Source organism: Rhagoletis pomonella, unplaced genomic scaffold, assembly GCF_013731165.1.
Source record: "Rhagoletis pomonella isolate Grant_MI unplaced genomic scaffold, Rhpom_1.0 Rhpom_scaffold_00010, whole genome shotgun sequence".
In the NCBI taxonomy this organism is placed as follows: Eukaryota; Metazoa; Arthropoda; class Insecta; order Diptera; family Tephritidae; genus Rhagoletis; species Rhagoletis pomonella.
In genome coordinates this window covers 22165565-22177333 of record NW_023458564.1, presented here as the reverse complement: position 1 = coordinate 22177333, position 11769 = coordinate 22165565, and the positions used below count along the sequence as shown (strand labels likewise).

The 11769-nt window shown below is 34.9% G+C and overlaps 1 protein-coding gene across 1 annotated transcript; it reads left to right on the top strand.

Moving 5' to 3' along the window:
* The first annotated feature begins 1864 nt into the window (after positions 1 to 1864).
* Positions 1865 to 5296, top strand: LOC118746162 (TLR4 interactor with leucine rich repeats-like). The gene is made up of 4 exons (XM_036479955.1): positions 1865 to 2597; positions 2699 to 3129; positions 3191 to 4250; positions 4865 to 5296. The coding sequence occupies exons 1-3, from the start codon at positions 2372 to 2374 to the stop codon at positions 4187 to 4189; spliced, it is 1656 nt and encodes a 551-aa protein (XP_036335848.1). The 5' UTR covers positions 1865 to 2371; the 3' UTR covers positions 4190 to 4250; positions 4865 to 5296.
* Positions 5297 to 11769: the final 6473 nt, after the last annotated feature.

Genomic DNA, 11769 nt, shown 5'->3' with positions numbered 1-11769 from the left:
GAAATTTAAAAAAAAAATCAGAAAAATTACTCAATTCTTATCCAGATACGTTCCGAGTCATTAACACAGAATTTTATTTGTTTGTTTTTTTTTTATGCGTAGAAAAAAAGTGTAAAAAGAAACGAAAGTAACAACGAGAGGAAATAGGAAAACGTCCAAAATTACGCCGCGTTTTTTGGGTCCAGCACGCGCTGCCACCCATTGTCGTTAAAGTACGTTTATATATAAATATAATCTGAATCAAAGCTCGTTTTTTAATCACTCGGTTTTTTTCAGGCAAATCTCAGATTATTATCCGTCAAATTTGTTGTTTTTTTTTATTCTCATAACTCAAGGAAACGCAAAGTTTCTTCTCTGTGCTACTGTAATCACTTAATTTGCCATAATATTTTATTAAAAATACCTTTACCAACCCTCTTTTCCTTGCTAGCGTTCATTATACCCGAGCGCACTTGTGCACAAGGGTATTATAACTTTGTTCACATAACGGTTGCTTGTAACAGGCAAAACGAATCGAGATAGATATAGACAAATGTATACATAAATGATCAGGATGAAAAGAGAAATCGATTAAGCGGTGACTGTCTGTCCGTCCGTCCGTCCGTCTGTGCATACGATAACTCGAGTAAAAATTGAGATATCTTAACGAAACTTGGTATGTGCACTTCCTTCGGGCGTAGGACGGACGGTATTGAAAATGGGCAAAATCTGGCAATAACCACGCCTACCTCCCATATAACGGTAATTTTCAGAAATACGAAAACTGCGATATTTTAGTAACTACTCAAGATTATTCCCTCCAAATTGATATTTACAATAAGTTTTAGACGAAAAATAAGAATATTATAAATTTTTGGAAAATGGGCGTAGCCACGCCCACTTATGGTTACGTGTGTATATCTTGGTAACCGCTGCACCAATTTCTTCCAAACTTGGCACAGTTGTTGGCCTTAGTACAGCATACTAAATGCCCGAAATTTTTTAAAATCGGACCATAACCACGCCTATATCCCATATAACTGTAATTTAGAGAAATACAAAATCTTCGATAAATCAGTAAATATTAAAGCTAATTTATTCAAAATTGATGATTCCAAACAATTCTTTACCAAGAAATACGTTTATGGTAAAATTTTGGAAAATGGGCGTGGCACCGCCCACTTATGATCACCTATATGTATATCGGTAACCGTTCTACCAATTTGTACTAAACTCGGTATTTTTATTGTGCTTGCCACATAAAAGCAAAATGTTGAAAATTATTGATATCGGACTAAAATTACGGCCGCTTTTCATATAACGGTTAATTTCAGAAATGCTTGAAACTTCAATATTTCGAAATTGAAGGACGCTAATTTACTCAAAATGGATACACCCCGATTTACCATCTAGCGGTAGGTTTCGGAAAGGTGAAGAAACATATATTTAATACTTGCGCCGGGTATTTAATGTTCGGCTCCGCCCGAACTTAGACTTTCTTACTTGTTTTTGTTTACTTTTACATTTGAAATTTCTCCTCTTCTTCGCAACAGTAACCGAAAAGTTCGATCAATTACAATTACAATTACCAGCGATCTTATGCCTCCGTAAATCCCAGCACCCAAGGATGCATTGTAACGTTAATTTTAGCGTTTCCCCAAAAAAAAAGTAATCGTTTCTGTTGAAACAACTTTGGAATCTGTTGAAAAGATTCAGTTTTTTTTTTTATCGTTAAAGTAATTATAACAATAATTCTATTTTGGTTTTTAACGAAAAGAAATTCAAGCGTTAATGCCGAAGTTGTAGCATGCATTTAGGTGATAGGTGTAACAGTGAGCTGGCAATGGCATACAACAACCTTTCGTTGATTTATCTTTGTTTCGATGTTAACGATTGATGTTTTATTCAACGTCAACTAATGAGTTTTGTTTCGTAAATTTAGCTCTGAAACGAAGCGAAATCGAATCATATAGTTTGTTGAGCATCTCCAAGCCAGCACCATAATCACCGCCATATGAATTTGTATAATTGATCGCTATTAGCGATTTTAATCGCATCCCGTCACGCGAATACGCTAGGTCATAAGCCCGGCTTAAAGGTGCTCCTATGAAATAGATAGTGAAATATAAGCAAAACTTATGGCCATAACTCACTTAAAACGCGCTCTAAAATATGACACCAGGCCGCGGTAAATGCATTTATGAGCTTATACATGAATCTGTATGTTAAGAGAAAACTATGTACCAAAGATCTCTTGAGTGAATTCAGCGAAAACAACCGCAAGTACGAAAATAATACCCGCTTTGAATTGAGTAAATATATCTCAGACAACGCATCAACTCGTCAGTGTTCGGATGCGATTCATGGGAGACGCTTCAGTAACTAAGAAATCATGATTCAAAAAAAGTTTCCAATCATAGTGATTTTAATCATGATGAACTCTCAACAATGGCTTCAGTTAGAAGCTCATAAATGCACTGCGGTAGAAGGTGCAAACAACTTTGGAATCTACAGTTGTCAAGGAGTGCAAACTCTGATTGAAATAGAAGAGGAGTTGACAGCTAGTTGGCGGGGTATTGCTGTGCGAAATGGCGAAAATGAGTTCCTTGATTTTTCAGGTGAGCGGGGCTGTATGTGTATATTTATATGTACACACATATGTATTGAGTTGTATAAAAATATATGAAAGCAGCTTGGTAAGTTGCATTATCATTTGCAGCGCAATCTGGCGAGCAACTTCAAAAATCGAGGTGGGCGCAGATCGTTGAATTAGATTTGTCGCAGTCTGGTGCTCTAAGTCTCGGCGATGAAGGATTCAGAGCGTTCGTAGCTTTGGAGCGATTGAATATAACGAATGCCCAATTGGAAGATTTGAAGACGCACTACTTTCCCAATGCAGCTAAAATTAGGTATCTTGATGCCAGCTGGAACGACTTTCAAAAGTTGAATGCAGCAAATTTTCGACGCCTACCGCAACTGAAAGTCGCAAATTTTTCACATAATAATATAGGACTTATTGAACAAGGCACGTTTGCGGAGCTTTCGCATCTGGAATTCCTTCACCTGGACAACAATGCGCTAACTAACGCGTCGATTGGCACCTGCAGTAGACTCAAAGAGCTAACGCTTAGCGATAACGCCATCGAAAAGGTACATTGCATTGTAAAGAGTGCTGCTGATAAATCACAAATATTTTTTCTCTTTGTCTCAGTTGTCCGTATATGACTTCGCTGGGTTGCCGCAACTACGTCACTTGCGTCTCACCACTAATTCCATACACTATATTAAAAGCGGTGCATTCGAGCCTCTCGGAAAGTTGACTGTACTCAATCTTGCCGCGAACGCTTTGCAACGGCTATCCGCTGAAACCTTCCGTGGATTAGACAAAGCGCCATTGCAGTTCTTGGACCTGAGTTCAAATGATTTAGGCATCTTGCCAGTACAGCTGTTCGCGCCGCTACGAAAATTGCAAATTTTAAACCTCTCCAGCAATAAATTGATCGCGCTTCAAGCTGAAATTTTCGAGGGTTTGACGGCACTACGTAAAGTTTATTTGCATGACAATGATATCGACGCTATTCGCCCCAACACATTCGCAAACCTTACCGCCCTTGAATCGCTGGATTTATCAGGAAACAATATACAGGTGCTGAATGCATATGCTTTCGGCACAGTGGCCTTGCCGCGCTTCCAGAAGCTAACAATAAAGACCAACAGCTTGAAGCACTTGCATTCGCTTGCCTTTGCTGCACTGCCCTTCATGGATCATCTCTCGATGGGCAACAATGACTTGGCCATATTGGATGTACGCTCATTGGAGCCGCTGCGACGTCTGAGAAAGCTTCATTTGGGAAATAATTTACTTGAAGAAATAACGACTGAGTTGCTTCCTGTTCTAAACGATGTAGCGGAGCTACTTCTGGACAATAATAAGTTATCATTTCTACCGCACATGACTGACAGAGAGTTTCCCAATCTGGTAAAGTTTTCTTTGGAAGGCAATCCATGGCAATGCACCTGTCTTGATGATTTGTTCGTTTGGCTAAATAAGAAAGAAGTAGATTACTACCGGCCACAGAGTCCATTTTACCAGGGTGAAAGAGCCTTGTGTGTTGTAACGGATAAAGAAGAATGTGTGAGAGAATTGACGACTGTAAAAAACAGTGGCTATTTAGATTTTTATGAACTGACAAAGAAAAATTATTTTTAAATAACCGATCCTTTTCTTTAGAAGCATAATATTACACATCATTTTCTTATCTCCTCTATACGTAGAGGCTGCATTTCTTTATTAATTCTGAACGTTCGGAATAAACTTTTCTGTTTACTTATTCTTTAGATGTTAAAGTATAATTCAAACGCATTCTGTTTATTCCGGCTGTGAAATGGGATTATCCGGGAATGGGATTATGGGAATGTATAAAGAAACGCAGCCAAATATTATAAAATGAAGTGCCCTAAAGCATATCGCTAGCTTAGAGTGAAAAGTTGCTAAGTCCACTTTTTATGAAAACTCATATTTTGATATAGGAGGCTAGAGAAATTGAATACGCATCGTTTCGAAAATTATAAAGGTACTTGTTTTATTTTTTCCTCTTCATAAGCAATAAAAGGAAAATTTGCTAAGTCCAAAAGAAGCACCGCAAATCCTATAAGGCCAAAATAATACGACATCTTTTAATAAATATCGAATCCTTCTGATTCTTATGGAGTTTTGCTTTGCTTTAAACGTGCAAAATGGTTGATTCAAATGAAGATTGTTTCCTCTCCTGTAAAATTTTTAAAATGGGACTTAGCAACTTTTCTTTCTAAGCTAGCGATATGTTGCCTGTCTGAATGCGTTAAACCCAAAAACTACCAATACGATTTTATTACGGGTTTCCAGAAGTGGACGATGTGATTCATGAGGGAGGTTTTCGCGAAAAATTTATTATGGTTTAGTATAAATTGGCTGAAATGTGGAGATAATAGTTGAAGGTGTTGGGAGAAAAATCATGTCGATGCCATATATCTATAGCAAAACAATTAAATAAGTAAATCTAATGTTACAAGATTAGTGTCAAACGAATGGTGTTTGAGAAGGTTTTAATCCCAACTTATTAGTTTTGCGAGCAGCTTCATCAGAACTTGCAGCAGAAGTAGAAGATTCAGTGTCCGTATCTTGACTAGTGCTTTTCCAAATATCTGAGTACTTTTGGTTTAACTCAATGAGCCTGCTAGGTGATTAACCCTCTCGTAGGCAGAACCGCCTCCAGACGGTCGTTAACTAAACACCTTTTTAGTGCACCTATAATAATATTTTTCTATATTCGTAAGGCACGATCTTTAGACAGAAATCGTACCCTTGAATTACAGATTTTGAAAACATGGTTAAAATTAATTATTTCTTGCTTTTTAATAATTTCGTAATTAAAGAAATTTTTTCATTTGAAAATTTTTTTGATACAAAAAAATTCAGTGGGTTTCGTAGTTAAAAGCACAGTATTTTGATATAAGTTTTATAATTGTGTGACTATCCGAAATGGAGAAAATTGCTTTCGAACACAGACCGTCTATAGACCGGCTTGCATTTTTGACCGCCTGCTGACGGGATTGTCGGTTCGTAGGTCAACATTGTGTAAGAGAAAGCTGAAAGTATGCGTAAGTATATCGGCGAGCCCGTCTCCGGACGGTCTTGGTTTTTCTCCCCTGTAGGAAAAAGTTACTGTCACAGATCGAAATGGACATCAGTTTTGGATTTCTCGTGCTAAAATCACCCATTCCTGAATTTTTCAACTCATAAAAAAATTGGCCTATTTGAGGATTAATCATCAATTTGAAGCTAATTGGTATATAAGTACATATAAATTAATTTTTCTATGGTAATTGGGTCAGCTATGCCGTGCTGGGTTCATTCATATACATACATACTCAGATGTGAACATTCAAATACATACGTGAGTGCTAAATTTTATTATGAAAATATTATTTTTAAATATGAAAATTTTTAAACGAATAAAATATCAAGTATTAATCAAATATAAAGTATTTATTTTTGCCGTGCATTATTTCCCTCAGTGTAGTAAGCCAGTGCGTTTAACGCTGAGCACTGTCCATAATTGGCTTACAGTTTTACAGGTGATTTCGTAATGCAATCTGTCGTTCGCTATTTTTGTAAGCCCCTCGGAAATAAGTAGCTTGTAAGGTTTTAAGGATGCTTATATTTTATCCTTCATATCCTCAATAGGAAGTTTAGTGCTAATTCACAGCATTTCGTCCTCCTTACAATTCCCCTCTATCAGCTTTGAGCGAAATTACTCAGCCATCTTATTAAAAAATGTGTGGCATTTCATGGCTACAATGCAGGTTGTCGGCTGTCGTGAGGGATTTGATTGCCGCCTGGCTGTCAAAGAAAATGTAGATATCAGCTTGGGATATCATATCACACTTTACCAATGTTGTGGCCCTGCCGATTGCCAACAATTCCGTCTGAAAAACGCTACATTGGTCCAGAAGACGAAAGCTAAGGAAGATTGCTAGGTGTACTAAGTTTACACCTTCACCAACCCTACTCTCGAGCATGAGTTAATGCTGGTAACTGTGTATACACGACTGGACTCTCCACTCCTTAGAGCGTGGGAGAAGGCTTCAGAAGTGTGTAGTCCATCAATCTCCGTTACAATCCTGCCACGCCTATAACTAGTATTTGATTAGTTGTCTAGACAAGGGGTTCCCAAACTCTTTCCACCGCGGCATCCTTGTTGTGCTAAAAAAAATTTCGCGACACCCGTACTCTTCAAATGTCTACCAAAACAAGAAAACAATATGCAAACTTTATGCTCCTTTAGCTTTAATGTGAGGACTGAAATTGTTTTGATTATTTCATTATTGCCTTTAAGTTTATTGGGACCTTTGACAATTTTACCCTGAAATCATTTGACGCTGAAAGCCTGTTGGAGCATTTGTTTTTAACCGACTTCACGAAAAGGGGAAAGTTATCAATTCGTCGGAATATGTTTTTATTATTTTTTTTTTATATGTAGATATGTTACCGCATGACTTTGGACCACGTTAACCGATTACAATAATTATTTTTTTATAGGAAAGGTGTTACCTCACAGGTGGTTCCATTCTAATTTGGTATACATCCTATCATTGAATCATGAAAAGATTAACGGTAATCTTAAATTTTTATATGAGAATTGAAGTCGGTTTTGCTTGTGCTTAAAAACTACTTGTTTGTGTAAGCATTTGTTGAATATGCAGTCTCACATAGAAATGTGAAAGTAAAAGTCACTAGTACTTTTAATTCAACCTTGCCAACAGCAGTGTTTTCTGCATACACTTGCATCCAGAACTCTCTTGGTTCCTTTCGTAGTATTTAATATTCAAAGTGCTGTCTTCACTGATGTCCAGAAGGTTTTCAAAAGCTTAATTTGTCATGTCAGTAGGTTTGCTTTTCGGGTCACATGAAAAGGGGTTTGTTATCCAGCTGCAGACATCCTCATAGTCAATGTTGGGAAAATATTGGACAATGGTATTTTCTAAACCTTCCAAGTTAATGCTGGTAATGCGCGTTAGCTAAGAAAATAACTTTTACAGCCAATTTCATGAAAGCAATTTAAGTGAAAAATGATTTTAATTTTTTTTTAATTTTATATGGAAATTGACAGAAAATAAAAAATTATTTTCCATTTAAATTGTTGGTGAAACCGGCTGTTACCAGTTTTTCTATTTACTTTGTTTATTTATGGGGTTTTCATGCAAGTTGCTGGAAATTCTAAAATATACATACATGTCACCAATAAAAAATCTCGACGTGCTAGAAAAAAACCTAAGATGTATTTTGGGAATACCGAGGAATCATACAGAGACTTTAAATACTATCTGTGGTCTGGGTTGTTTGAATTTATCGAGTTGTCTGAATTGTGTGGCCAGAAAGGCCAACGCTGCCAAAATTTTGGCAATTGCTTATAGAGCTTTGCTTACGCTGGGCATGCCTGATCTACATACCCTGTAGGGAAACGAACTAGTGCGGAACTAGTTCGGTTCTAGTGCGTTTGGAACCATGACTAGTACGCGTTAATTCTCTTTTGCATGCTAGCGACTGGCGAATTTAACATTGCGATGTCCTAGGAAGTGTCAATTGTCCCCCGTTGCATCCCTTTGGCTCTAGTTCCGAACCAGCTCTAAATTCGACCGATAAGATCTAGTTCGTTTTGCATCGCTTTTTCTATAGTTCCGAACCAGTTCCAAATTCGAAAGATGCGATCTAGTTCGTTCTGCATCCCCTTTTCTTTAGTTCCGAACCAGTTCCTAATTCGACAGATCAGATCTAGTTCGATCTGCATCCATTTTTAATATGTAGTTCCCAACCTGTTATAAATTCGTCACCTTAGATCTATATTTCTAATCAGGCTTGTCGAAACATTTCCCTTCTATATTAAATACGATCGGTTGAAGGAAGGACAATACAATCACAAATGTTTAAACGCATTTATTAAAATTTTAAAGACCACATTAGTAGTAGTAGTAGTATTAAACTTAAATAGTTACTTGTCTAAATTTAAGCATATTGATTTTTAAGTAAATTCAGTTCTTTTTAAGCTTATATGTATATGAAGTACTTCGAAAGTTTTTGTCGTACTTAACTTAAATAAGATATACAGCCAGTCAATAAAGTTTAGGTACAGTGAAGTTTTTACAATACCGGCAACTATTTTTTAAATATTTTAATTTTCCCTAATTTTTTATAAAAATATGGTTAATTCTACACCAAAAACCCCAAAAATCAGAGTTTCAAACCTTATGCAAAATTAAAGAAAACTCTGCGAATTTCCATCGAAGTATTGCAATTTGCACTCTTTAGAAAAAAGTTAAGTACTCAGTTATTAGCCCATTCAATTTTAGTATAACAAAGTGCAAGTTTGAGGTAGCTAGGACTTATCATTGATATTTAGCCTTTTTTTTGTTGTTGTTTGGTAAGTCCTAGCTTCCTCACACTTGCACTTCATTATACTAAAATTGAATGGACTAAAAAACTTTTTCTGAATTATTGAATGAAATTTTGCAGAATTTTCTTAAATTTTGCACAAGGTTTGGAACTCTGATTTTTGGGGATTTCGTTGTAGAATTGACCATATTTTTATGAAAAATTACCGACAGCTAAAATATTTAAAAAATAGTTGCCCGTATTGTAAAAAATTCGTTGTACCTAAACTTTATTGACTGACTGTATTAAGGTAGCTGTGCTGGACTGCATAAAAAAATATTAATTTGCCTCTTCTTAAAAAAAAGGTAGCTCTGGTGACTTGCATTTTTAAATAAATTTAGTGAGAAAGTGATAATTATTTTGACACTTTTTTTTTAAATGCCTCTTTTTTCTGCAACTGCATTGCCTTTCTCAATTGTCCTTCAGGATCTTGGCCTTTGTTTATGGAATCACTAAGTATAATGATTATTAAGCAACTCAAAAATTATACCATCATGATTACCGACGTATCCTTTTGAGAGGTAGCCGCACCCTTATAAGAGAAATAAGCCCAAACTTTTCATAAAATAATCATTATTTGTAATCCCAAAAATAAAAATCAAATAATAGTTATTTCCGTTTGAGCGAAAAAATTAAACTCAATAATAATTCATAAAATAATGATTAAATGCTGATTTAAATTATTTTTCTCGCAATGATTACCTTCCCTGCGTTTAAAATTTGAATTAAAATAGTTTAGTGAAAGTACCACATTTCACTGCTTTTGGCCTGGTGCGGGCCTAGTTACTATCGGACTGGTTCGTTTTTGGCGAAGAAGAACTAGTACTGAACTAGAAATTTGGTTCACTAGTTCGTGTTTTCCCTACAGGGTAACTACATCAATGTTAGTGGATAGTTTAAGCTTTTTAGTGCCATTAGCTACATCCTCGTCTGTCAAAATTAATTTCCAGAAGTTGATGGCAATATCCATATTTGACAAGAGATCTTCGGGAACAAAATCATCACCAGAATAGAATTCTAAGAAAAAATTCACAATTAGTTAACTTAAATAAACATAATTAGAATCCTTTGGCTTTTTGGAGAACTAATTCTTCAGTTTGAGTCCTTTAGGGAACGACGTACGCTTAAAGGTTTAAGATTTAAGCATTACAATATGACTGGCGCAAATATTAGATAGTGCACACTTAAAAATACCATAACAACAAGCTACATCCACATTTGTACTTATCCAAATCAAAAAACTTATTCAGTTCATCAAAATTAAAACTAGAATATTTAAAAGCAACCGCCTGACTACCAGTTGGTAATTCAAACCATTGATAAAGCTCTATATTCAATACCAATGGACCGATGCACAGTGGTTAAAACTGGAATTTTGTGTTCATAATTTACAGGAGCATTAATTTTTCACTAAGTTTGATATATATAATGAAAGATAATAAAATTTTCATTTTGGTTTTATATGTATTAAAAAAAAATCGATTTATGAGGCGTTCCTTATTTTTCATGAATTTGGGTATTAGCGAATATATTTTCGAAGGTGTTTAGAAAGTAGAAAAAGCATCGGCTTTCTTCTGAAAATTTAATATATAATCTTCAGTTCGAGCCTACATATCGGGCACTTTCTTCAAAAGTGTATTAATTCAATATTTCAAAATTTAAACACCTTATAAGGATTTCAGACAGGTGGCAACCCACTTCAAAAATATTTTCGACAGCAAACTTTCGTAAACCTCTGTAGTTTATTACCCGTATTGTAATATTTCATTTATTAGATCAATTTAAATTAATGCACATTTTCAAATTATGTTTATTTATTTATTTTTAATAATTTCCTTTAAAATATAATTCAATCTATAACAGAAACCACAATAATAAAAGTTTGAAAGCTTGCACAATTTGCAAAATAATTAATCAAACTTCAAAAAATTGTTATAAAAATTTCAAAAATTTTAGTTAGAATATTTAGAAAATTTTCGGGTATGCAGCTTTGTAGTCCATTCAATCAAGTACACTAAAGTCCAAGTTTCTAGTCGTTAAAAATTACCGTTGATTTCTTAGAATTTTTTTTTTTTGTGGAGGGTGTTCGCATTTTCTTCCATATAACACATGAACCAATTTTTTTTTGTATGAAAAATAAACAGCAACACCCCAACAAAAAAATCTAAAAAATCAACGGTAATTTTTAACAACATGAAACTTGCACTTTCTTATAATATAATTGAATGGACTACAATACTGCATACTCGAAAATATATTAAATATTCAAATAAAAAATTTGGATGACCATTTCATGAAGGTTGATTCATTTTTTTGCAATTTGTGCAAGCTTTTAAACTTTTATTATTGTGGTTTCAGTTCCAGATTGAATTATATTTTAAATGAAAATCATTAAAAATAAATAAACATAATTTGTTGATGGCAGCTGAATGTATGTATGTACATATGTACTTACATATGTAAATATGTACCCCATACACATACTCCAAAATCATTTATTGATAACGTTCTTGCACCTGCACATAATATTACATATATGTAAGTACATACTAACTTTCTTCTTATTTGGTGCTGACAAACTTTAACTTAAGAGTCGACTTTATTTCGTCTACGAAAATGCCGCAATAGTTTTGGAGTCTAATGAAAATGCATTTCCCTCGCATACATATATCTATATGTACATGCTACATTAGTTGACAACGTTTTTACATGCATATATAAGTACATCCATACATACATACGTGCATATTGCTGTCTAAGTACCATGCACATATAACTTAGGTCTTTGAGTTGCGAAAAGACCAAAAAAATATAATTTT

Bases quoted from the DNA above. Each gene is read 5' to 3' on its own strand.
- LOC118746162 (XM_036479955.1), top strand. From the start codon at position 2,372: ATGATTCAAAAAAAGTTTCCAATCATAGTGATTTTAATCATGATGAAC. The intron at 2,598-2,698 runs GTGAGCGGGGCT...TATCATTTGCAG, and splicing joins TGAGTTCCTTGATTTTTCAG to CGCAATCTGGCGAGCAACTT. The intron at 3,130-3,190 runs GTACATTGCATT...TCTTTGTCTCAG, and splicing joins GCGATAACGCCATCGAAAAG to TTGTCCGTATATGACTTCGC.